Source organism: Eucalyptus grandis, chromosome 3, assembly GCF_016545825.1.
Source record: "Eucalyptus grandis isolate ANBG69807.140 chromosome 3, ASM1654582v1, whole genome shotgun sequence".
Lineage (NCBI taxonomy): Eukaryota > Viridiplantae > Streptophyta > Magnoliopsida > Myrtales > Myrtaceae > Eucalyptus > Eucalyptus grandis.
Genome location: NC_052614.1, coordinates 6458883 through 6486265, shown reverse-complemented (window position 1 = coordinate 6486265; position 27383 = coordinate 6458883). Strand labels below are relative to the sequence as shown.

General features: G+C 40.2%; 3 protein-coding genes across 6 annotated transcripts; 1 reads left to right on the top strand and 2 right to left on the bottom strand.

Moving 5' to 3' along the window:
* The first annotated feature begins 4774 nt into the window (after positions 1 to 4774).
* On the top strand, positions 4775 to 5856 carry LOC104436261. Its single transcript, XM_010048985.3, has one exon. The coding sequence runs from the start codon at positions 4954 to 4956 to the stop codon at positions 5548 to 5550; it is 597 nt and encodes a 198-aa protein (XP_010047287.1). The 5' UTR covers positions 4775 to 4953; the 3' UTR covers positions 5551 to 5856.
* A 436-nt stretch (positions 5857 to 6292) lies between these two features.
* LOC104436260 (homeobox-leucine zipper protein ATHB-8) lies at positions 6293 to 12387 on the bottom strand. The gene is made up of 19 exons (XM_039309021.1): positions 11885 to 12387; positions 11433 to 11646; positions 10842 to 11001; positions 10494 to 10594; positions 10316 to 10406; positions 10075 to 10170; positions 9876 to 9989; positions 9695 to 9778; positions 9409 to 9564; positions 9255 to 9329; positions 8949 to 9055; positions 8656 to 8848; positions 8352 to 8537; positions 8173 to 8253; positions 7932 to 8066; positions 7520 to 7845; positions 7173 to 7272; positions 6813 to 6962; positions 6293 to 6650 (listed from the first exon to the last, which is right to left on the bottom strand). The coding sequence occupies exons 2-19, from the start codon at positions 11642 to 11644 to the stop codon at positions 6504 to 6506; spliced, it is 2514 nt and encodes an 837-aa protein (XP_039164955.1). The 5' UTR covers positions 11645 to 11646; positions 11885 to 12387; the 3' UTR covers positions 6293 to 6503.
* An 8074-nt stretch (positions 12388 to 20461) lies between these two features.
* On the bottom strand, positions 20462 to 25782 carry LOC104436258 (thioredoxin-related transmembrane protein 2). Of its 4 annotated transcripts, XR_005549928.1 has the most exons (12): positions 25474 to 25782; positions 25293 to 25337; positions 24557 to 24613; positions 24127 to 24196; positions 23885 to 23926; positions 23626 to 23699; positions 23243 to 23313; positions 23025 to 23107; positions 22814 to 22923; positions 21937 to 21999; positions 21481 to 21701; positions 20462 to 20882 (listed from the first exon to the last, which is right to left on the bottom strand). XR_005549928.1 is itself a non-coding variant. In XM_039310252.1 (11 exons), exons 1-10 carry the CDS (start codon positions 25606 to 25608, stop codon positions 21937 to 21939), a joined length of 750 nt encoding a protein of 249 aa, XP_039166186.1. In that variant the 5' UTR covers positions 25609 to 25782; the 3' UTR covers positions 20462 to 20962. The 4 variants fall into 4 exon arrangements, 3 of the variants coding, with proteins under 3 accessions (XP_039166186.1, XP_039166188.1, XP_039166187.1); XM_039310252.1 differs by lacking the exon at positions 21481 to 21701 and having other exon boundaries at positions 20462 to 20962; XM_039310254.1 differs by lacking the exon at positions 21481 to 21701.
* Between the last annotated feature and the right edge of the window lie 1601 nt (positions 25783 to 27383).

Genomic DNA, 27383 nt, shown 5'->3' with positions numbered 1-27383 from the left:
TTCATTAATTTAATTATTTCAAAAGATATGAGAAATTACTTTTAAAAGGTACTTTTCAAATCGTTTTATTTTTTCGGTAAACAAATGCATTTTTTTAATAAATAATATGCGTGACCTGTTACGATGAGATTATATTTATTATATAATTATCCGGCTGGAAGGCGGACCGGTGAATTCGGGCTGGGCCGAGAGAATGCTGCCCGCATTGAGGATGACCAACTTCCATATTTCATGGACTGCCAAAGAACTTTCCATGCACACGGCCACGAAAGATGACAAAAGCCCAAAACCGGAGTGAGATTTCTCACGTTCGTCTTTCTCGCTCAAGAGCCTAGTTCGAATCACCATGTTTGCGTATCTTACTTCGGCTCCGACGAGCTATTTGTCTCCCTTTTCTTTTACCACTTTTCGTTGTAATTTAAAGGGTGCCTCAATAGTCGTTAGGTCATTCTAATTCTATAGAAGGTAGTTTGTTCTTCCGGCATGCTGCTTTTTTGTATTGGAGCATTCACGATGTTTATCTGTGCATCGTATATATGAGATTTGTCCCAATGACCACCTCTCATATAGAAAGGAGAGGTTATGAAAGAAACGATTTAGTTTCAAATGTGGATTTTAACTTTCATACTTTGTAAGGAAGTAAAGCAAAAGTTTGTCCTTCCGACTTGTTGCTTTTCTGTATCAGAGCATTCATGACCTTGTCTATGCATCATGTATACGGGATTTGTTCCAATGACTACCCTTTCCATATAGCAAGGGAGAGATTAGGGAGGAGACGATTTAGTTTCAAGTGTGGGTTCGACTCTCACGCCTTGCAAAAAAGTATAACAAAAGTTTGTCCTTCCGACTTACTACTTTTTTGCATCGGAGCATTCACGACCTTTGTTTATGTAGTGTGTACATGAGATTTTGTCCCAATCGCTGCCCTTCCCATATAGGAAGAGGGAGGTTAGGGAGGAGATGATTTAGTTCCGAGTATGAGTTTTGACTTCCACATCTTATAAGGAAGCAAAGCAAAAGTTTGTCCTTCTGGCTTGTTGCTTTTTTGCATTGGAGCATTCATAACCTTGTATGTTCATCATGTGTATGGGGTTTGTCTCAATAGCCACCTTTCCCATATAGGAAGAGGGAGGTTAGGGATGGGATGAACACCTTGCAAATAGAGCAAAAGTTTGAAAATAAAAGTTAGACTAAGAGTCTAGTAAGACTGACCAAAAAAAATACTCCCCTATATCTCTTAGTTGTACATAGAGCGAATGACTAATAAAAGGCTAATGTATTAGAAACTTTTGTGAGGTCCATCGATATACTAAGTGACTAGTTAAAGAGTAACATATCAGATACTTTTGTGAGGCCTGTTTTCACGATTTCAACCGTCTCGTGATGGAGAAAATCCCCTGTGTGAATCTAGTAGGTGATGAGGACAACTACTGGCGGCATATTTCTAAAAGCACTTTGCAGCTCCGGAGGTGTCACAGTCACGAGATATTTAATTAACGCCTTATTAAATACGTGGCATTATTTTTCTACAATCTAACTGTGGCGAAGAAGTTGTACCAAACAGTCTTGGCAGTTATAGGGTGCATTTGGTTTAGTATTTTGAAAGCTTATTAGAAAATTGCAAAACGGTTTAATCTAAAAGACTTTAGGCAAATGCAAAGGCCGTTTGGTAAACTATGCCTTGAGAAGCAATTTTGAGAGAAATGCCGTTTGATGAAAAACACATTTGAAAAACTTTTTGGGTGATTAATATTAGTTTTTTAATTTTATTTGTTTAAAATTGAAAAAAATGTATGAAACTTTTTAAATATAAATTTTGATAAAAAAATTCCGACAAAGGGTTTGGTCTTTTTAGAAAAAAAATTATATATGTGTATTTGATTTCTTAGCATTATTTTCAAATTTATATTTAAAAATCGCATATATTATTTTTTTTCAAATTTAAAGAAAAATTTCGACGGAGGATTTTCTTCTTTTTTTTTAATATATATGTATTTGATTTTTTTAGTATTATTGTCAAAATTTATAATTAAAAATTTGCATAAATTATTTTTTAAAATTTTAAACAATTAAAAATTCTGATGAAGAATTTGGTATTTTAAAAAAAATATATGTATTTGATTTTTTTTAGCATTATTGTGAAAATTTATATTTAAAAAGTTGCATACATCATTTTTTTTTTCAATTTTATGCAAATGCAAATTAAAAAATTCCGATGAAGGGTTTGGTCTTTTTTAAAAAAAATAATATGCAACTTTTTAAATATAGTCATTTGACAATAATGCTAAAAAAATCAAATATATAAATAATTTTTTTAAAAGACCAAGATATATTTAATTTTTAGCATTTATATATATTTTATTTTTTAGTATTATTTTGGCATTTAAAAAATAATAACTAGGGCAAATTAGAAATTTGAAGAATGAGTGAGGATAATTTTGGAAGAATAAAATAAGTTTTAGCATTTGGCTAAATGCTGAAAGCTTAAAGTTAGTCCCTATATTGCCCATTTGGTTTTTTGAGGAAATGCCCTTGGGAGAATATTTTGAGATAAATGGATTTTCCGAAATGCTAGAACATTTGGTAAATTATAACGGAAAAGTGTTTTAGGGAAATGCAAGACTGTTAGTAAACATATATTTAAAAAGCCCTTTAGTATGACCAAATTAAGTTTTTTTAGTTTTAGTATTTTTAAAATTGTAAAAAGAAACAATGACTATATAACAGTTTATATTTTCATGTTGAGAGTAATTAAAAGATATATATTAGTAAATTTATTTACAAATTATATTAAAAGAGTTTAATTATAGATTAGATGCAAAGCTTAACTTTTGGCTTAGGGTTCTTTTAGGTTTGTTTTCAACTTTGAATAATTTTTTTTTAATTATTGTAGTATTAATCATCTTCGTTAATTAATGATCATTTTAGTGTATTGATAAAAAGTTGGGCTATTGATTGTCAAAAGATAAAAATAACAAAAAGAAGAAGAATGTGAACCCAACATTTGCAAAGGGTTTTTTATTATTATTTTTAAATAAAAATAAAATCCAATTAAACTCCGTCGCCGATCAACGACGGATGGGGTGAGGGAAGATGATCGGTTTAAAAAAAAAAAAAAAAAAAAAAAGAAGTCAACGGATGAATAGTAGAGGTGGACTTATATTTCAAAGGCCAACATTTAGCCAATGACACCTCCAAATGTTGAACAAAATACCTAAATTTTTTCTCAAGAGGTTTTAAGGTGAAAGCTCCTTGTCTTTGAGAACCAAATGCGCTTAGTATTGGGCCCATTCCAATGCTAACTTTCACTTGAAATTTACTTTAAAATGATTATTAAACAGTCCAGCATTTCTCGAAGGGGCTTTAGAGACTAAAAGTCTATTGAAAATACTGAACCAAACGCACCCATAGTTTTCAAAGCATAGCATCGGCTTCATGCTATTTTCTTATATTACATGCTTCTAAAATGTTAATGTTATTAATCCTTTTTCGCATATATGGATTCGCTCAAAAGGCACTAAGACATCAAAAAGAGGTCACCATGATCACATAAAGAAGGTTGTCTTGAATTTGGCTTCGTCTCGCTCGCGAGTTGCCTGCTGGTCGGGCAATGGAGGGCCACTTTTGCTGCCCAAAAAGGTTCCCGAAAAGCGCTCTTTGCCTCTTCGATCAAGCAAAAATCTCGCCCCGTCAAGGCCTCTTTTCGGTGACGAGTTCTGCGCCTTTTGCATCGCAGCCCCCTTTTCTTTTTCCCTCGAGCCACCTGCGAATTAATTGCTCTTAACATTGAAAGATCTCTCGAGCTTTCATCCTCTTTCGGATACTCTCTCTCTCTCTCTCACATGTCTTGCTGCGCTTCTCGTGAAATGCCTTCCGAATCTCTGCGACAATTCGTTTTAGGGAGGGACAAGACACGTCTGGAATGCTCCCCTTCATTTTGTAAGATTTTATAGAACCATTACCAACTAATATACACATTTAAGCCGTTAAATGAAGATATAATTTATTATTTAAATATTTTAACACCGCCTCTTCCGGGCTTCCAGGCATGTGTGGCTAAGGGAAGAGCGGGGAACGTGAACAAGAACACCCTCGTTTTCCTTTTTTCTTATTCGGGATTTCTTTCTGCGCTTTTAGTAAGAGCGATACCTTGTAGAAATGGAGCACGCGGCAGAGGATAATGTTCACTTTCGAGAGCTGAAGCCGCCCATGTTCTTCTTGTTCTTGAAGTTGACGCAAAGTCGACCATGCTTAGGACAGTGGACAAAACCTCGATTCTTGAGACTTTGTTAGATGTAGTTATCCATGGAAGACTAGTTATAATTACATGCATTGACTTGAGTTCATGCACATGAGTTCAGAAACGGACAAACCAAGAACGTTAAACTAGAGCCATTGTTTACCCTGGACACCACGGAACCGCCACCGTCGTCGTTCCATCGCCGGAGCCGTCTAATCGCGAGCGAATATTTAGATACGCGAGATGAAAACCGACGGGAAAGGGAATCTAGAGCTCGGCCGAAAGGGAGGTGCATTAATTCTTCGTCGATCTTACAGTTTAAAAACATGAGAATCCAAGTAAAGCCTGGCCACAAAAAATTGCAAGAATTCATTCAGGGACTAAGCAAGCGAGCAAGCCAATGGAACCCTTCCATGTACGTGTGACTTGAGAACGAGGTAATTGAACACGGTCATCGGCCCACCCACAAGAAAAAAAGTCACGCACAAAAGAGACATTTTCAAGGTTATCTTCGTGACAAATCCAGTCTCTTCGCCGACCGTCCATTTACAGTTCACTCTCGTGTTTTCCCCTCGAGAAAAAGTTTTAAGTAATCTGCCTATATATTCGCATATGCATTCCCTTCCTTTTCTTATTTCATTTCTCACGTTGAGCTCAGCTTGCTGCGTTTGCTGTACCTTGATCACAAAGCTTGCTTCAAAAGTTCAACTTCAATGGCGCCCGAAGGAGGGACCCCCGTCAGATCGTACCCTAATTCCGGCAACAACATCCGGGACAATCCTTCAAGACTTTCCATGGAGACCCTTCAGAGAACCGTCTCCGACATCACCTCCGAGCTTAGCAAAGAAGCCATCCGCGAAGCCGACGGCGAGGCAAGGCTGCTGCCACCGATCTATGAGCTGGAGGATGCCAAGTGCGAGTGTTGCGGGATGTCTGAGGAGTGCACGCCGGAGTACGCGAGGCGAGTCCGGGAGAAGTTCTCCGGGAAGATGGTGTGCGGACTGTGTGCCGAGGCGGTGCGTGTGGAGATGGAGAGGAACGGAGGGAAGGGCTGGGAGGAGGCACTTGACGCGCACATGAGCGCTTGCATGCGGTTCAACCGGATCGAGCGGGCGTACCCGGTGCTCTACCAAGCGGAGGCCATGAGAGCCATCTTGAAGAAAAGCTCGAGCAGCAGTGGCGGTTCTAGGGCTAAGTCCATCAGCCCTAGAGACAAAGGCGGACAGAAGAAAGCGGCCATCACGAGGAGCTCGAGCTGCATTCCGGCGATCACGAGAGAAACCAACTACGACGGAACCACGGTCAGTTGAAGCAGGCCGAATACTCGCACAGATCAGGCTCATCGTGGATAAGCCTGAAACCACAGCAAATTAATAATAGTAGGAGGCCTCGAACGGGTCTATATATCGCATCAGTCCATACCTACAAGCCTTATCTTCGATTGAAGAAGTTAGACGCGTCCGATAAGGAGAGACGAGGATTGTGATCAATGGTTAGTCAAATGTGTTTGAACAATGTGTTTTAGGATGTTATACATCCGTGAATGTTTATAAATACTTGAAAGGGTTGCTTCAGTTGCAGAGGCGCAAAAGTATTCAAGCATAAGCGTTACAACTCTCAGTTCTGTCTTCGTTTTTTGGCTAAGGAAATGAGGAGATTCAAGTGTACTCGAGTCGCAACAGAAGTCTAGTCTCTTATTATCTCGCTGCGATCCATAAATTTCGCCGGAAGAACATATAACTAGACATCAACCCACGAGCGCCATTGTGCGGAGAAAGATGATAGGAAATAATCGAGGTTGTGGTGGGGAGAGAGAACACGACCACTAAAATCGCTCTCAATCAGTGAAAGCATCATCGAAGTTTAACGCAAAATATCAAGCAACAGCTAACCATCTGTTTACTACAAGGCATCAAATCTCTCTTCGCATATATAGCTCGTGTCATCACAAAGAGCGCGAACTTAAACATCATCTCTATCATTCAGCAGATGAACGGCGTCATTCACATTCGGTGAGGGTGCGGACAAATTGCAGGATGAACTGGCATAACGTGATCTCGACGAAGACAATATAATTAACCACAGGCATAATAATTCATAGACAGGGGCACTCGAACAAGGTATAAGAAAGGAGGACAAAAATTTCTCGACCAGTGTTGCTTCTAACACCATAATACTAAATCGTGTTCGTGATTTCACTATCGCCTAAAAAGAGGACAAAAGAAGAGTGCGATTCTCACTAGATCATTGACATAGCTTAGTCTCAGACAAAAGACCAATTGACAAACATGAAGCAGATGCAGTGAGCAGTCTCTTCTTCATTCAACACCTTCCAAGCTACTGCTCTTTCGTACGAAATCGGCCTCCCCATGCTTGACAAGCAAATGCCACCTTGGAGACACATGAAACCCTATAAAAAGAAAGCAACCTGTCAAGTGAATGAAAGAGACAAAAGTGCCGGTGCAATGGTCCGTATCTCAGGTAAAGAAGTACCATCATTCCTAGGGGTTCAGTTGCTAATAATGCTTATTCATGTATCAAACATGCCACTTCAGATTCCTGGGGATCTTACCTGCTGCATTATCTGGGGGAATTCTGAGCAGAGAGTCTTTCTTCCATTGTCGTCAAAAATCTTTTCCAGGGTAATGTCTTGCAGTGCAATCAACGTCGTTTCCAACATGTCAAGTCCTGCTTGGTTAGCAAATGTGAAAACCGGCGCTGCCTGCAAACAAGAAGGAATAGCAACTCAGATGAGAGGAGAAAAGGCTATGGAAAAATAAATTATGAACAAGGAGAAAAGAAAACTCGGTAATGGTTCAATAAACTTATTAATCTTAATTTTTTTTTAAAAGAGAATGCAGAAATAAACCATCAACAGGTGGACAAAGAAATATTGACTAGAAATGATGAAGCGTTGGCAGGAATATATTACCCTGAGAGAGCAGCATAGGATTGCATCTGAGTGATGCCACAGATTTTTTAGCAAAGAATCAGCGGCCTCGTTCTTGAGCAATGCCACACCAAGAAAAGACCTGAAATCATTTCACTTTGATCAGTTCCAAACATTTGATCAATTTTACGTAGACCGAAATCATGATATCTGAAGATAAATGAAACATAAAAATTATCATTTCCTTGTACTAAGTGGGACCTTTTCACTCGCCAAATTCTACAGTTCTCATGGTAGGTAGATGGCTCATATGAAAAGCAAACATGAAAATCCATACCAGCAGGACCAATATCAAATACTAATGTTAAAGAACATTAAAGCATATGCACCTGTAGCTTTGGCAGATCCAACGGGCAAGCGTGTGCGCTTCAGGAGAGCCAGGTGGGGGGCGAAGACTCGCATGACAGCCCAAATTTGTGGGTGAAAGCGCTAATGCCACTCTCTGAACAGATGCTATAATACTTCTGAGGTATTGACGAGCCATGGACGCCACATTCTCTTGAAGATGTAATTCAAATGCGAATTGGAAGGCTATAGTCATCACAGATTTGGTGTTTCCACTATGACCAGAATTATCACCGACCGCTTTGTTGCCTGTGGGACCAACATCAAGAGCTGAGGCAAGATCAAGTGTCCGGTTTGGGCTGGAGGCATCCTGTATATTTGTTGAATTTATGTTAAAGTGCAACTGAAAGAACAAGAAAAGGAAAGAAAATAGAAGGCAAGATTATGAACTCTTACCGATCCTGGATCAAGAGGAATGATGCGGAATCCCGAAGGAATAATGGGTGCATCATCAGAAAAGGATGCGTCAATTGGAGCGAAAATTAGTTCAGCACAAGTGCCAACAGCATTTTCATCCACTCCATTGCAAAGCTAGAATAAATTCAACCAGGAAAGAGCAGAAGAAAAGCCATCAATAATGTGTCAAAGAGAGGAGTTGGTCTGAGCGTTCAATATGGAAAGGAAGGACAAGACTTACTTGCAAGAGGAAGATGTCACTTGGCATAATCATGTCGTCTCGATAATGGCCCATATTTTCAAGTTTAACAACTTCCATAAACTGTTAAGACAATCGATCTCAGAATATTAGCAATCTTATTGGAAGATAGAAGTATCAGCGGCCACTGATGGCAGGAAACAAACGTAAATTTTACTTGCCTCTTCATGCTCAATTGTGTGAGCGAGCGGAAGAATAACCTGACTCCCGAACCCTCCAATTCGTGTCCCTGGCATGTTACATGGACTGGCTTTGATTGCCGCAGCAGAGTATGCGTCAATACTGCTGTCCGCCCACTCTGATCGATGCTCTCGCAAAAACCGTAAGAGTATTGCTGGAGGCACATTCTGAGGTAAATACGAAAAATAGAAAAGAATCAACAGAAGGAAGGACAAAGAGTTAGGACCAAGTGAAATGCTTTATCAATTTTAAAATTGTGGAATATGAAACTTAAGCAGTTCTTACTTGCAGCAGCATGGATGCTTTTGCACACAAGACCGCACTAGTCATTGAAGGAAAACCACTTGCGTAAGAAATGTTCACGCCTGCCATCTTGGCCGGCGACGAGTTAATGAGAAGAGTAACATCATCGACGCCATCACTTTCCAACATAGACCAACCATCGTCCATAAATCCATTGACAGCTTCGTTAAAACCCCTGTCCAAATAGATAGCTTACTTTAGATCCATGAATTCACAGACCGAATAGAGGATAAATTTGCATACAGGAAATTTGCAATGAGAGCATGCCCACGTACTTGCTCAATCTCTGACCTAAAGCACGCAGTGCCGCAGGTCTTCTTCCCCAACCAGTGACATTTGGCTGGGAAACTTCTTGAGAGATCTGCCTCAGATTGCGTAAAGCCTGGGCAAAATATAGGAAAGTTGTTAGAACGTCCTTGATATTTTTTGCCCTTACTAGCTGCTTTAACTATCTTATCTTTCAAAATTCTTGTTCAAAAGGAGTTGGTTCACATCGATATCAATTGTCGTTTGAGCAGGAACTAAAAACTTGCAGATACTCTTTCAAATTGGCGAAATCAGAGTAAAAAAGAAAAGCTTACCGCCATCGTTGTCCTTTGTGCGAGCAAAGTTGATGACTCGTAAAGTGGGCGCAATACTTCAGGCACGCTCCATGGCTATCAGAAATTAAGCAACCATAAGTTCACAATGAAAGATGGACTCCTTCACCAATGAAAGCAGGTGACTATTACATACCTCTAAATCCATGTGATCAACGATATGAATTATCGACCCACCCCCTTCACAGGGCCGGATCAGATATCCACTAGGCAACATTTCAGCTCTCACAAAATGCTGCACAGGAGGCATACTAGGACCATTTTGGGTGTTGTTAATTGATCTTTCACATACCTAAGGCACACAAAGATGGAAAAAAAGGACATATCAGACAACCAAGAAAATATTAAGAAAAGAACTACCTGATTATGACAGTAGAAAAACAAAAGTTATTATTTTATAAATTAATTGTTTAAGAGCATACCACAAGACTCCCATCCTCCATTACAGATGTGTAGCGCAGCAACCAGAAGTCACGGGCCGGTGCCAGAGTGGTAGGCGCGTAGAGCTAATCAGAGACATCAGGAAAAAAATAATTTCAGTAAGCAATTCTACCAACAATTCTTCAGCAGAACAACAGCCCAAAGGTTACATTTCAAACCTACCTGCATGTACAGCAATTCGACAGTCCCACCGTTTCCAGACGACAGCACATTTGCGACATCCACAGCTCGGCAATCACGATACCACGACGGCCGATCTTTGAGGATTTCAGCAACCTGTGGAGAAGGTGGTGCATTAAATTCTACGACCCTTCAGTGGAGAATTTTTATATTCCGTATGAAAAGATAGTGAAGGACTCACTCTTGAAGGTTCTAGACCCACAAGGCCGCATGCACGTGCTGCCACACCAGTGCATCCGTGAGAAATAGCAATGATTCCAATGGAATCCGGACCAGGCTGCGTGGAGGGTAAGTAAAATCTAGTTAATGAAGCAGGTCTAATGAGGCCAGTCATTATGTAGTTGCTTCGCAGATTCAGGTCAAGCATCCTCGTATCTAATTCACAACCTATACCGAGTGATTTTAAACCATTATAGCATTACCTTCATCCCAGGCAATTGGACCCACTCCACAGCAGTTCCAGTGGCCTTCGAAAGAAACTCTGTTAAAGTTTCCTCTGCAATGGACAAAAGTCTGCAAAAGACACAATTACAATGTCATAAGCCATGCCAGATGACAAATATAAAGCACGAAAAGACTTGATAAAAGCTACACACTAACCCTGCAGGGCTGGCATCCCTTGGTGGATGCTGAGGAGTCAAATGGTGCTGACCACTGGTCACCACCGATTCACAACTCGTGTCAGTGGTGGCGAGGGTTGCCTGCAAGACAGAAATAAGGTAATGTGTCACTGACACATAATATAATTTTTTTTTTCACTATCTATCTTGGTTGCTATTAACTTACGGGAGTGAAATACATCGTGAAATGAGTTGAATATAGGGAAAAGTCAATTTGTCGCAAAAGATCATTAGAATGAAAACAGTTCAGTTTCTTGCAGTTTTGCCATATCTGTTTCACTAAGCAATATAAAAAAGAGAACGACAAGAGGTGGAAAAGTTCCCTCACGTTTTGTGTCTGCTGGCGGAAATAACTGTTCTCATACACCAGCTGTGACACTTGCTTTTGCAGCCTATCGTTCTCCTCCATTAAAAGTTTGTTCATTGCAGTCAGCTTCCTATTCACTGCCTGAAGGCGAGATGCTTCTTTTCTCTGCTTCTCTCTACACCTGCAAGATCGAAGGATCATAACGTTCAGGGCTCATAGCATACGGCAAAATAGAGAGCTAAAAAACAGTATAGATCTTAAGGTAGAAATGAATTTCTCAGCCACTTATGGAGTTACATCTCTTCTGTAGACAGCCATCTCCGATGGCAGCGAGAGCTTTCAATCCATAAGATACATTAGATACCTCTTTAACCGAATTTTCTTATGGATATTTGAAACAAGATAAGCTAACATAGATTTGAAAACTGAGAAGACCCATTAGTTTTTTCACCTTTCATTGCACCAAGAATAAGAACCCAAAACCCACCTGGCCCAGACTCACTCCTTGATAACCTCCCATCGATGTATTGTACAAATTTGCATATAAAAAGATGACCCAGCTAAATAAACCAAGCTTGACACGAAGAGACTAGTACATTTAAGACGACATACCTTCGATTCTGAAACCAAACTTTGATCTGCTTCGGCTCGATATTGGAGAGAATCGGGCATTCTCTGATCAGCTGCTGTCGCCGCAGTGAACTCGGCTTCGGGCACTCGTGATACAGCCTCTCGAGAGCTTCGACCTGCTCGGGCGTGTACCGCACATACTTCCCGTTGTCGATCCCCATCTTGTCCTTACAGGCCGAAGTCACCGCCATCATCCCTTTATATTCACCCAGAAGGCGCAAAAAAAAAGCAAAGATATCTCAAGATCATGCAAAAGCCCGCATCTTAAATTCCAAAACAAAACATCCTCAAACCAAGACCGAGAGAAACACAGCTCTACAGGCACATGTGTGCTATGATGTTTCCATCAAAGATTCATTTTTTCTTCCCACCGTTCCGATCAAGTTCCAACTGACCGAGAACCGCAAAAGGATGACTCGGTGCCGAGGCCTTACCGGGCTGCCAACCTATCGAATCGGCAAGAAGAAAATGGCCCTCCTCCTCAAGACCCAGAAGCTAGAAAGACCCCCGTCTCATTTTTAACGAAAGGAAAAAACGTAGTCTTTCTAGAGAGACGCCCCCCTCCCGTCAGGACCACACTCTTCTTTTTATCTTCTTCACGTTGCGCGACTGTGCTGGCTGCTGCTTCGAAGACGGAGGCGAGAAACGAGAGAACGAGAGGCGACCCAAGTGAGCTCTCGCCGCGGACAACTCTCCCCTGTCCCTCAAGTGGAAGCTTTTCGAGCCATGGAGGAGGAGGTTGCTACGTCACACGAGAAGTGACACAGTTTCGCAGGCAGAAAGAGAGAGGGAGAGAGAGAGAGAGAGAGATGGGTTTGTTCACAAGCTTCGGTTTTTTGTATGTATATGGCAGCAAAAGAGTGGGGGGGAATGATATTGGGATCGGAGACCCTGGGGACGCCCCCCCCCTAAGAAAGAGAAAGTAGAGAGAGAAGGTAGAGAGAGAGAGAGAGAGAGAGACCCCATATACCAGACAGAAAATGAGAGGTGGAAGAAAAGGAGAGTTTGGTTTGTTTTCACATCATCTTTCTTTTCCCCTCTTCACTCCCCAACTTTTGCTTTTGTTTTTGTTTCTTCTCTCTCTCTCTCTCTCTCTCTCTTCTTTTGTCGCCGTTGTTGATGTTGTTTGCTGTTGTTTACGTTGCTTCCAACGAGCCTTGTGTTTTGTTTCTCCACAGCTTTCTCTTCATCTTCTCTCCCCTCCTCTCCCTGACGTCATTATTACATAATCTCGCTCCATGTGAGCTCAAAACGCAATGAGCCATCAGATTATCAGATTATCAGGTCTATACCATCTAACGGTACATGTGAGCGCTCTTTCATTCATATAAGGGTGATCGATTTCAAGATGGAACCTATAGGACCGATTCCAAAAATTAGAAATTGGGGATTGGTTGGTTTTAGGACTAGGAATTGGATCCGATCCAGTTTGGTTCTTGTCCGTTTAAATGAAACCGGTCATTATTTTTTTTCATGTTTTCATTCAGATATCTTGAACTCCTAAACATGACCAAGAACAAATCCAAAGCTCTACACAAATACCATACTTTTATCCAGATATTTTCTTGTCCAATTGTAGGCTCCTATTTCTTTGAAAAAAAATAAACCCATTAATTTTTTGAAGATAAAAAGTATCTGTAGTTGGTTTGATTCCCCCTTGGAACGGAACTTATGTTAAATTCACTTTTTAAAACCACACTTTCTCCCTCCTCCTTAATTTAATTATGCATGTTTCTTTTATTAACGGACTCATGTTAAATTGATTGTTTTAAAAACCGGATCAATCGGTTCATCTCGATGAATTGCCAATCTCTGGCGTTGTCTCTCAGCCTCTTTTTTTACCTATTCAACTTGGTTCAACTGCCTATCACTTAAGAATATCGGTTCAGTCTTAAATATTATATCGAAATCAGTGTCGTTAGAAAATCCACTGTCGGCGAATTCTTTTCCCCCGAAAAGTTTGTAAGCCCTTTCACTCAAATGGCATTTTCATAAGACGACAACACAGGTATCGAGCTGATTCATTATATCGTAAGATACAAGTAAAGCATGAGAGATGTTTACAGGGAGAGGGACAAAAGTATATAATATCAAGAGGCATGTGTGCGCCTAGGAAAGAGAGAGGCGAAGGGGGAATTTGCATGAGGCATGTGTCAAAGGGACAGAATAATGAGGGGCTATTTGCATGCGTCTCGACTTCTCACGCCCATCATTCCATCTTTTTCTTGTGCATGCCCTTCGCTTTATAAGCGGCGAAACCCTAGACTTTCTTACTTTGCAGAGAGATATTTCCTTGCTTGGGGGGCAACATCTATCGTTTGTTTTCACGAATTTCTTGCTTTTTTCCGTTTTTAGGTATTTAATTCTCGTTCTGACAAGGGAGGAAAGAGGCGGGGATATCGATCTTTTAGGCGTGCCTCGAATCGCCTAATTATACGTGATTCTGCATTCGCGAATTCACGAAGCTGGAAGGGACGCAACTTTGGGAAACAAGAAAATGGTGACGAGGATTTGCCTAAACTTTTTCGCTCTCTTCATTTATCTATTCCATTTCCATATCAATTCCTTTTGAAGAAGGGGGATGCGAGAAGGGGATTGCTTACCATTTAATTTGCAATTTTCTAAGATATGATCGCAAGGGATAGTCCGAACATTCGATTATTCCTACATCGACAAAACCACAGAGTATAAAGATACGTATTTCAATAGTATGCTCCCATAAGGGGAACTGCTAATATAGTCATTTCTCGAGGTGATCGATTCCTAATTCAGTCCGATTCCACCTAGAAACCGGGAACCAAATCGAGAAGACCGGTTCCCAATTTTTTAGACCAAGAATTGGAGTGGATGGTCCTAGGACTTGGAACTAGATCGGATCGATAGATTTGGTCTATTCCATGGAATTGATCACTTAGCAAAAAAAAATTAAAAATTAAGAAAGATACGGGAATTATTACTATTTTTAGGTTTTATTACCATTTTAAAGAAATTTTTAAAAAATATTTTTAAAAAATGTCTGTCCGATTCAGTCCAGTCTAGTTTCCCCTCGGAATCGGAAATCAAACCTACAATCACCGGTTTCATTTTTATGGAATTAGGAACCGGACCCATCCCTCTGTAAATCAAACCAAACCGATTAATTCAGTCCGATTTGAGCACTTTCCGATCTGGGTGGTCCGACATGCTTATCCCTAGTGATTCTAGCTCATGCGATAAGCTTAGCAGGCAAACATGTTGGACCGTTGAAGTTTCACTATTTTAGTTGTTGATGCGACATTTCCGATGAAATTTCATGAATTAGAGTATTGAAGTTTCTCAACTTTGAAAAGTTCTAACACTTGATTGTGCAAAGGAAATGAAAACTCCCATGCCTTTTGAGACTTGTTCTATATTGGAGGACTCCAGCCAAAAGTCAACACATTTTTACCAAGTAAGAGTCAATGACGAGTCGCGCCGAGGATGCGTCAATATTTCAAACCCACAACTTTCTTGGTGTTTTTCTCCCTCCCTGAATAGTAACCAGCGTTGAAAATTTTTTGAAGGAGCACTCTTGACAAAAATAAAAATATATATATTTTATATCATTTCAATTTTTTATTATTTTTTTGAGGGGGAGTTTGACAATCTTAGGGGCGGAAAAGGGAGACGACAATGGCAGACAAATTGAAGTGGGGTTCGATCCTCCATATTGTGGCGTCCAGATGAAGATTAGTACAATCCCTTTTTCACCTTACGTTTTTCACACACAAGTACTAAACTTCTCACCATAATTTTCTATTAAAAAGGACAACAATTAATATAAAAAACACAAACCCAATCAAATCAACGGGTCGCTCTTCACCCCAATCGGTGAAATCAGTCCGTTCCAACGAGGAGCGTTTCTTCTTTCACGGGTTATTTTTTTTTTTTCCATTAATAATTGGCGAAGTGCTTATCATAGTGGATTTGCCCTAAGCCCTAATCAATCCTAAGGCTGGGAAGATGAGATGACAAAGCAACATCAATGGCTCAACTCAAAAGACAAAAGGCCCTTTTTCGCAATGTCCTCTCCCTTTCACTTATATTACCATTATTTTCTCCCCCTTCATTTTTGCCTTTTCCCCGGCCAAAAAAGAAAAAGATGGAGAGAAAAGAAAATAATTGCAATTGTTGGTGTCAACGGGTGTGACAATATAGGATTGGCCGGTAAAAGTGGCAACATGCCCCGCCACTCCCGCCAGTAAACTTAGAAATTAGTGCTCTCTTCTTCTTTATTTTATTAATTTAATCTAATTTTTACATATCTTCCTTTTTTATTTATTTTATTATTTTTGGGGGTTAGTGGAGCGGACAGGGGATAACATAGAAAAATCGACATTGAACCTTTTCGCGGTCTCCGAGCGAGCCAGGGGGCGACACGTGTCGGGCGGTGTTTGGTAAAGTGTTCTTGACGCCAGCGGGACATATCTTGGTGTGTCGTTGGTGGGTGGATCTCGGGGCCCACACGTGCGGGGCCCGCCGCCGCGGCACGCGTGAGGACCCCGCGGCTTTTAGCTTTACAGTCGTCAGGCGCTGTGCACCCGTTTTTTTATCTAATTTTTCCCCATTATAATATTTTCCTCTTGGATTTATTTATTTTATTTTCCCCTCTTTTTAATCGGAAAATCTATTTTTTTTGAAAATATATAATATATACGTTTTTTTTCCTTTGCCTCGTAAATCTCCTCAAAAGGAGCACGAGATTCTCCTCCGCCACCCCACGCGCAGATTTGGAGATCATATAGGCTCTTCCCCTTAGAATTTAAGAAAGAATTATTTATGAATTGCTTTGATAATTGATTTTTATAATATAAAGGAAAAAAATACATTCCAAAGATCCGTCTATACGTTGATTCTAGTCTAGTTCTGTGGTTGTTTGTTTACCAACGCACCATTTTGACGCGTGCCTCTAAAAATCAAAATTTGACCACCAAACAAAATTGCTGTGCAGATAATAATTCAAATTGTTTGAAAAAAAAAAAATGGAAGTCCAGGTCGTACATTGAGGGCGGGTCCCTGAACCGTGCAATACCCGGAACCCATGAAATTCACTATTTGATCCACTAACCGTGCATCATGCTACTGGTGTTCTTGCGGCATGGACCGATGACCGTGTGAATGCGTACGTCATATCACGACCCGACCCTTTCCTCTCGGCCATTCAAAGGGACTGTAGAGCTCGAGTTTTGGAGGTTCACGGGGTGTCAAGTGGAAAGCGTGCTTGCAGGACCGTCTCAATCTCATCGGACTAATATAAAGCGTAATTAGCAAAACTCGTACATCGTACCGTCGCCCGGAAATGTACCCATGGGCAATTTCGAATCCTTCGTAATCCTTTTCTTTTGCCTTTTTTTGCCTTTTTTGCCGGAAATTAACGGGGCGTCCGGACATCTTTCGGTATCTCGCACTAAATAGTGAAAAGAGAAAAGAAGGGTGCCCCCAGCGCGACAATACTTTAAACGAAAGGCACGCCAACGCCAAGCACAAGTTAATGGTGGGGGAGTGTGCAAAGAAATTGGAGAAAAAGAAAAGGAAAAATTAAATTAGAAAAGAAAAGGGAAAAGGAAGGAAGTGGGGAATGTGCAGTGCGTGGGCTGCGCGTGGGCCGACAGCCGGACTCGGGGCCCACCGAGCGGCGTAGAAATAGAGGTTGTGGGGCCCTGAAATGGGCCCCGACCCGACTGACCTGACCCGTGCCGATCCTGATACTGGCAATGATATGATAAGAGCTACTGTCGCCGTCACCTTCATTCCCCTTTTTCCCACTGCTTTGAAAAATCTTTTTCCAGTTTGCACCCGGTGAAAAAGGAAAGAGGAGCGAGAATATTCGGCGGCGGGGGGTGGAGGGGCCTTCTCGGGAGGCGAGCCTCGGACCCCGCCCGCCTAGAGAGCATGATCCGCATGGGGCCGCCCTCGTGTCCTCGACGTGGCCAAATCAATCTAATTTGAAGAAATTGATACCCTGTCAGCATGTCAAGAACCGTAAGCAGGATGGTTCGTGCCATCTTACTCGTTAAGCTCGTGGGAACTATTAGATGACCGGGATGTCGGTAGTGTGATTGGGAGGATTTTCTGCTCTGGCGGATCGCGATGGATTTGGCTTTTGGGTTAAGCCCCTTTGTTTACGCTAATGGCGCTTTTTTGGGAGGTGGAGGGGGGTGGTGGAGGTGGAGGAGGTGGTGGTGGTGGGGCCGTGAATTGCACTAGAAGCTAGCCTTTTCCATTGGGGCTTTTGACGCTGCATATGGAAGCAAAGCCCCTGGCGGTCAACCTGAGTTTCGTGCCACCCTCGTCGCACCCACATCGACCGGGGTCTTCGTGGGGGTCCAAGATAGCGAAGCCACCAGTGAGAGCCAGCTTAAGTTACATGTCTCTTTCGTGTCATGTATGATTGACATTTCCATAATCATAACATTTTGTGATCGAAAAAATTCAACGAGTGCTTTGGAAGAGCGCATTGAATGCGCGTTAGGGCAACACTGCTTGATTTATGGACGCTCGAAGAGTGCGGGGCAATTACAGTAGAAGCTGTACGATTTGTTACAATGCATTTGAGTTGTAAAAACTTATGTTCCATACATTTTGACTCTGAAGATTGTCGTGGTTGGCCACTTCAATCCTTTGATTGGATTTATTGGGTTTTAACAGCAGATGGAAAATCGATGGAAGGACCCCTCAATACATGGACATCGTTAAGTACTTTGAGGATCGCACATTCCTTGAGTACACAACAGCTATGCTGAATTGTTCTCGACTTTCATTGGTTTGGCAGGGGTCTTCATCTATCAATAGCTTATGCCCAAAGTAAGAAAGAAAAAATAAGAGATAAAGGGTTTCGCGGTTCCTTTGCTAAGCATGACAAAATAAAGAGAAATTTGTATCATTTTAAATCCCTATTCTTATCAAAGGGAAGGAACGAGAAAGATCAATCTATCTTGAAGTGGTCAAAGAAGTATATATTATAGCAATTGCAATTGAATTGTGTTGAAGTGATGAGTTTTAGAATTTATATAAGAAATGGAAATTCTAGGATTTATGTGCATTATCATGGTAGGTTTTAGGATTTCTATAATAATCAAGTGAAAAAGAGTGCGGGGCAATTACGGTAGAAGCCATACGATTTGTTACAAAGCATTTGAGTTGTAAAACTTTTGTTCTATACATTTTGACTCTGAAGATTGTCGTGGTCGGCCACTTCAATCTTTCAATTGATTTATTGGGTTTTAGCGGATGGAAAACCGACGGAATCAATGGAAGGACCCCCAATACATGGACATCATTAAGTACTTCGAGGATCGCACATTCCTTGAGTATGCAATAACTATGCTGAATTGTTCTCGACTTTCATTGGTTTGGCAGGGATCTTCATCTATCAATCGCTTATGCGCAAAGTAAGAGAAGGGTTACGCGGTTCCTTTGCTAAAATGACAAAATGAAGAGAAATTTGTATCATTTCAAATCCCTATTCTTATCAAAGGGAAGGAACAAGAAAGATCAATCTATCTTGAAGTGGTCAAGGAAGTATATATTATAGCAATTGCAATTGAACTGTGTTGAAATGATGAGTTTTAGAATTTATATAAGAAATGGAAATTCTAGGATTTACGTGCATTATCATGGTAGGTTTTAGGATTTCTATAATAGTCAAGTAAAAAACAACTCATAATCAAAAATATTCAACAAGTGCCTCAGAAGCACCAACATTGCTCATTTTTTAAAAAGAGTGCAGGACAATTACAGTAGAAGCTGTACAATTTGTCACAATGCATTTGAGTGGTAAAATTTTGCTTTCATATATCTTAACTCTGAAGATTGTCGTGGTCGTCCACTTTGATCCACATTGGATTTATTGGGTCTTAGCAGATGGAAAATGGATGGAATTGATGGAAGGACCCCCTAGTACACCGACATCATTGAGTACTTGAAGGATCTCACATTCCCTGAGTACACAACAACCATGTCAAATTGGTTCTCGACTTTTCCTGGTTTGGCGGGACTCTTCATCTATTAATCGCCCCATAAAGTAAGAAGAAAAAAAGTAGGTTGAGATTATGCAATTCCTTCGCTAAGCACAATAGAATGAAGAGCAATTTATATCATTTCAAATCCCTATTCTTATCAAAGAGGAGGGAGAAAGATCGATCTGCTTGAAGTGGTCAAGAAGGTAGTATGTAATCGCGACATAGGTGTGTCAAAATCATGAGTTTTAGAATTTATATAAGAAATGGAAATTCTAGGATAAGAGTACATTATCACAATAGGTTTTAGGATTTTACAATAGTCGAGTGAAAAACAGTAATGCTTGAGCTCGCCGTAAGAGAGAGAGAGAGAGAGAGATGCTCAATGAGGCATTTGGAATTTAGACCTGATTTCGGGCCATTCGTGTTTTCATGATGATCCGGGAGGCAGGACCACATTAAGATCAGGAAAATGACAATACATATATCCAGCCGGAGCTCACGCCGCACATCGCAGCCCCGTACGTTCCTCCCAGCTCAAGACACGATCTCTTTCTTCTTACCAAATTCTCAAAACATAATCCAATATCCACGCAAAACGGCAAGACCAGCGAGACTGTTGAGTCGACCAATCGGTAGAGCCGCGACTACTTCGGCTTGGTCAACCCGCGATCGCGGTGTGGTTCTCTATGCAGATATCGAGAGTGTATCGTGCGCGAGAAAAACGGCCACCATGGTGAACTCAAAAGGGTCTCGGACTAACGTGCAATAGGAAAGACACAATTACATGCATAATAGGAAAGACACAATTACATGCATAACTTTCTAATTGTTTTCTAGCAGTTACAGAAGAGGTGAGAGCATCTAAGGCTCCAATGATCAAGTTGCTGTGCAGTGGCAACTGAAGAACTGAAGAAAACTATCAGAAGCCTAAGAACATCGTAAGAACATTGTCCTAACAAGAAGAGAATTGTAAAACCAAATAGGGCTCTCGATTTAACCGGACACAGTAGTATCCCCACGTGCTCGGTGTGCTAAGATAAAACATGGCATTTAGACTTTACTCGACATATCCCCGAAATGCAGAAACATCCAGAGCATTAAAAAAAAAAAAATCTAGAAGAAGAAGAAGAGCAAGAGGGGGCAAAAGAAGAAACATTTGCTATCGATTTTTAGATGTCGCCATCTCACATATCTGCCAGGTTAATCCCTATTCATGTGGCAAAATTTTGGTAAAGTAACAGTTCATTTTCTTAGTTGGCGTCATGCCGTCACTTTCTAACCAGGTTTTCAGTTCTTTTTGCGCCACCACTTTCTTCCCAGGTTCGAGACTGTCAAAGACCTACCGGCAATTGGTAGTGCAAAACAGCATGCTTAGAAATTAACGGCAGCACTTCTTTTTTCCTTCCAATGTCTCCGGACCTATGCAGTGAATGAAAGGGATGGATCTCCGAACCTATGCAGTGAATGAAAGGGACGGATCATTAAGCCTGGATGCCATTCAAACAGTGCACAGCCTACTCAAATGCGCAACACCTGAAAATAAGTAAGAACTATGAGACAGCATTGATGCATGTAGGACCTTAGAGCCTAACAAGAATCCAAAGGGAATCCCAATTTGACCACATGCTAGAGGCCCACATACTGGTGGGAAACAGTACTTTACCAACCAGAAAGGTGATAAAAACATATCACCAAACATGCCCATAATTTTGCTGTTTCCTGGTTGACAGATGAATATTTCATTTAATAAGGAAATCACATCATACTCATCAGTCTGGTAATAACTTCGCATTAAGAATACAGGGTTCATAGATATAGTGACAGCACAAATAATAAGAATGCCCAGTGTCCATCAAACCTAAGTTCACGACTACCTCCAAAGAGCCCAGTTTACATCTTCTTCAACCTAGAAATCACCGTTTGCTCTTTCACGTAAAACAAGAATAAACAACGTCTATGACTGTATCCTAAAGAGCAACAACGCCTCATCATCTAACTTATTCATTCAATAATTTTTGTGAAGACCAACAGGCAGAATTTCTCAGGTGTACCATTTATGCCTATGCTGGGCAACAAAGGCCACGCAATATAGAAGCTTTTCACCATTGGCAATGGCTAATTTAGCCCACATGCTCATCCAAAACACTTGCCAAAGGATGGATGCCTTTGATTACCCTTTTGCAAGCAAAGGTTCACATGATGACCAACTCCAGTTACAATAACCAAATTCAAGGCAATACAGGGGCTGCCTGTGGTGAAGTGGATGTAGTAGCTGCAGATAAAGATGATATTGAAGTGAAAATTTGCTGATGCCCGGTCTCCAGTAATCTTGATGACACATTATATGCAACTTTTGCAAGCTTGCTACTCCTTTGGAATCTTGACTACATAATTGCATTTTCACGTTGATTATAGCATCACTACTTTGAAGAAACCTTTTTTTTTTTTTTTTTTTTGGGGGGTGGTGGAGTTATAAATTAGAAGAAAGATCATTCACTTCCAGTTACCTATTTGCCATTCACATATTCAAGAAGGAGACGATCAAGCTCAAAATGCCGGGAAAGAAGTCCCTGCAGCAAAGAAAATTTAGGACAAAAAAAGATGAAAATAATCTGAGTAATGGTACAACTGTGTTATAAAACAGACGAGCAACAAATGAAATTAAGCAAGAAAAATACACCAATCATTGTCATAGAAAGCATACGCAGGTCATACTGAGGAATTTAAGCCTGAAATAAATTTATATACAAGCATCTGAGCCATTTTATTTAGGCAAAGAGAAAGACGAATGCAGATATTGAAATTACCCTTGAAGAATATGCAACAGTTCAAACATATGATTAATCAGCCAAGATGTGGCATTGCTAACTTCAAGTAATAAATAGAATGAAAGGGGGGAGCAAGTATGACTAAAGAAATTGAATTATGCACCATCTTCTAATTACAATGAGGTAGTAGGCAGAGTGTTAAACAGGTCAGTTATGGTTGCATCTAATGCCAAAGCCTTGATCAACAGACCAAAAAGAAAGAAACATATTATGCAATATTAGGTCTTGACCCACATAGGAAAGAGAAGTATTGCTCTTCAACATAGCATAAAGGAGTTGACAGATGACAACAATGAACATTTTTCTTCTGAACTGATAAGCTATAGAAACTTTGTACCTGTCATATGAAAGTTACTATTTAACATTGTTGGCAATTTCCGGGGATGTTGCTGCCCCAGAGGTTAATCTAATGGTTTCTGGAAACTAAATGACATTAAATGGAGAGTATTGTTCGTGGAAATTATGATCGTCACCGAAATAAACAGTTGCAAATTCTTGGAGAGGAAAGATGACGTAAACAACCAAAATACTAGGAGATAACTTATACAAAATATACCTTAGTAATGGGAGGATAGGAAATTTTGACTCCAAGATCAATATCTGGAAAGCGTGCTATTTCAGTTGCATTTTCAAATAATATGTATGTGGGAAGCTGGGCCATGTTCCCTACGAGAACAAAGTTTACTCACATAAGCAAAAAAAGTATCAAATTGAAACCAGCCTACTTATGCAAGAAAAATCGAATATTGAACCGAAAATAAAAGTACCAAGAGATATTCCAAATTTTTCTGCGACAATAGGAAAAAGCCCAAGATCCACTATCGCAAAGGACAAATTTTTGTTTGAGTATCTGTCATGGAAATCCATATAGCAACATTGTAAGAATGTCAATTGTGAAAGCCGGATAATGATATGAAACGTAAAAGGCTAATAATAAAGCTCACAATTGAAACATGGCAGGTCTAGCATTAGATAAGAAACTTACGTTATTGAGAGCTCAGCAAAGCATCGGCTTGCTCGAATGCAGGAAGTGGAAGACGAAGAGCGAAACTCTACCTGCCACCAATATTTCCGCTCTTCCATTATCATAAGTTAAGTGCAATTACCAAAAATATTTGCAAAGGTTCAAAAGAATATAAATGAGCCTACAATCAACAAATTACTTTCTAAAAATCAAAGTCCATTACTCAATTCTACTTCACAAAATGGGCTGATTCAAGCTGATTTACATCATGAAATGCAAGACATTCAATGTCACATCCAATGAGAATCATTCAGCAAAAATGCAGTCTGCTCTTGAGCATCTTAGGAATCTGAGAAAAGGGGAAATTCTTAAAAAGCAAATAATGACAATTTTTTGGAACAAACCAGCCAGAATCTTGATGTGCTCCCATCGTTCAGTACCGTTTCTAATTGCAGTGGAGTTAATTTGCTCGCCGCACCTACAGAACAACCAAGTGGTAAAGAAGGAACCAGCAAAATAATAACAGAGGCAAGTCAAATATATATTTGTAGTGCGGTCCATATCGACAGCTAGCCACCTTTGATTGCGGTACAGAGAACCAAGAGGAAACTCTAGCGAAGGAAAATCAAATATTTCTGGGTAAGGAACAAAACATTCCCATACCTAAGAATTGAGACACAGGTTGCTGGGTTAATGTATATATCACTGCAAAAAAAAAAGCCACATGACGACAACATTAAAGGAGAACTCCTCACAGCAGTATTTCAATGCATGGTTATTTTATGCAAAATACTGCACTGGAGAAATTAGAGGAATTTTCAATGCTTGGGTTGTAAAAATAGGTTCCTATATCATAAAAGGATCCCAGAATCAAAATGCAGAGGTAACAACAATGTAGAGCGTACCCAGGAATATCAGAATGTACCAGAGAGCCAGCTGGTAATCAATCACTAATGTTACAACAATAAGAAAAACCTGAAAAGTTACACAAATTCCAGAAAAAAGGTTAATTAGGAGAGATAATAATGAAGACAATGAATGTAAATGGACTGTCACATGAAAGCTGATGATGAAAGCTCACTAAAATCCAACTTTTTGGTTTTGGGCCTCAAGCTTGAAAATGTTCACTTGGTATCATAAAAGAATTTTCGGGTGTGGTTTAACTGTTGCGATCTTCAAGAATAATGTAAAAGTATGGCCAAAAAAAAAAAAGAGAGAGAGAGAGATTTATGGAAACTTACATGCTATAACAACCCTGTATTATTGATAAAACTAAAGAACCTCACATTCAGCAGTATCAGGGATCAGATCAGAAGCAATGTCAGAGATGATCACCTTTGAGAAAAACAAAGAATCAGCTATGAACGCCTCCCATGTTTCTTCACGCACAAGCTATGCCAGAGAGAAAGAGCTAGAATAAAGAGCCAGTAGAAGTGTGCAATCTTCGGAGGATTAAACACTAGATCATAACAGCAAAAGTCCACAGGCTCCTTGATTAGGCCTTTAAAAACAACCCGACTCATTTCACCGATATCTTGAAAGTCAGAAGTAACCCATAACTGGAACCTAGTAGAGATGCCCATGGTGAATGCAACAATTTGCCTTTTCTCGACGGTATATCGAACCCTAAAGGCAGTTTGAGCTATTATGTGGATGAAGCAACATGTTTAAAAAAATATCCTACTTATACCACATTAAGAAGTTATGCAGGGCTCATGTGGCGGCAAGACAGACTGGAACTGGATTAAAGAAGAACATGTACAACATGCAGAATACATAATTGAATTGAATGAAGTATGTTCCAGCTCTAATGCTACGTTGAAGCATCTTCAATCCAAATGCTTGCAGAATCAGGCGGCGAACAAACTTGCGCGCTCCAGCAACAGGCACTAATTACTATCTCCCCGAGGTTCTCATCCCACCAACAGGCAAATGCCACCCAAGTTTCTCCCAGATAACTTCACTCACATCCCCCGACCCAAACCGCATTTCCTCGCGGTTTCCACTAGAGAGTCGGCAGTCAACGCACCCGCTAGGCAAGCAATCATTAAGGGCAAACAAGAGGAATTACCTTGACAGCAGCCAATGCCAGAAACGCCAGGACCGCCTGAATTTCCTGCACATCATCGAAAACCTCAACGCGTCAGAGCAAGCAAGCAAGCACCGGTCGCTACCGAGGCTCCGACAAACGCGACGGCGACGGCGACGGCTATCGCCAATAACGCGAGAGGACCAGAGATCGAGAGAGATACTCGGCGGAGGAGGAGGTGGGCGGCGGCGGGAGAGAGGACGAGCGCGGCGGAGCAGCGGATCGGGAGGTAGGAGAAGAAGGCGAGGAGGTGGAAGAGGTAGTACGGCTCCGACGCCGCCGCGCTCAGCCACTCCATTTTCCGGCGATGCGGCGGCGCGTGATCGGAACTGGATCGGTGCTGGTTGTTTCTCTCTCTAGGGCCTGTGTCGAAGAAGAAGAAGAAAGGCCAGTAACTTCTCTCTCCTCCGGCCGACCATGAACAGCTCTTCCACAGTTCTCTCTGGTTTTTATTTTTCCTGTTTGGGGAAGTTATCGTGTCATAATGTTTAAATTTATCAATTGTTATTTGAGTTAATTACCAACAATTATTTGATTATCTTAAATTACCAGTTCCTCGTGTCTTTGACAAAAATTTCATCTAGCTAATTGTTATTTATATTCTTAAATTTACTAACTATTATATGAAATTAGTAATCATTTTGTATGATTTACCAATTTGTTTACGATTAAGTTATTAATATTTTTGAGTTACTTGATCATGTGAAATTCATGATACATATGCTTCGTGACTTTGTTGATGCTTAGTTCCACCATAAAAGCTGAGTTAGGTTATCTTTTCCTCTCATTATTTTTTGATGCAAGACGTTCTAACAAGAGCAATGGAAAAATTCAGGATATTCTTCTTGCAATTACGTACTCCATTTATCCAGGCTTCAACATCTAAATATTTTTAAAATAAAGATTAATATTACAAAAAATTATAAACTAATATATTTGTCATAAATTTGTCAAAAATTTTTTTTACAACAAAAAACCCTAAATTAGCACACATGTTCCATCAAAAATTTAAAATGAAATATCTATGACAAATATTCATTCCATTAAATTTGATTAATATTATGACAAATCACAAAACCAGTACATACATAACAAACAAATGGTACAATCCTAAATTGGCACACTTATCAATTGTCATATGTTATCGAACTTGCCATTCTAATAGTAAAATTTAAGAAAAATTAATGAATGATAAATCCATTACGGATATATTAATTTTGAATTTTTTATAATCAAAAAATTAATTTAGGATAAATTTATCACATGTATACCGGTTTGGATTTTTTTATAATTAAAAATTACTTGCCACATATGTACCAGTTTAAAGTTTTTCATTATATTAACTCTTAAAATAACAGGTCCATTACAATTATTTAATCATAATGAAGAGAAAAGAAAAGAAAAGAAAAGAAAAGAAAAAAGTCCTAGAAAAACGGATGATGAAAATCGTCGACGAGACCAAATTGTTATTGCACGAACTCGGCGAAGGTGAGTCCAATCCACTCGATCCGACGACCCAAACTTGTTGGGCCGACATAAGCCAGGCATAAGTGGACAGGCCCATTCGGAGAATCGAACCGTACATTGGAGCCGACGTATTTTCCTCTTAACCGATGGATTGATCGTGAATCCCTCTATTTGCGATCTGACTTTACTCAAAGAGGGAGGGATTCTTGGAGAAGCAAAGTGAAAATGGCTGGTGTAGCTTCAAAGGAGATGATGATGATCTCCCATTGAAAACTTGAAAGTTTCACTTCGGGAATGAGGGGATTTCCAGCATCTTTTTTGTGGAAGAAGGTAGTGTTTCTACTCGCGTACAAGGTCAACTACTCGCTTTGCTTGGTTGGAGAAAGAAAGATTTGCGAATTAGCAAATGGGCTTTTTGGGGATGGAAGCTTGTCGCAAACGCATTAGGCCTTGCCCCTGACCTCTTTTTGCCAAGGTCATTTGCTATAGTCCCACCTCTTCTTTTAAAAAAGAAATGGTAATTTTATTGATGTTTATTTATTGAAAAAGAAAAAGGAACGCGTACTCATCTATGAATTTGAACCACTGGGATTCGCCCCAGTGGCC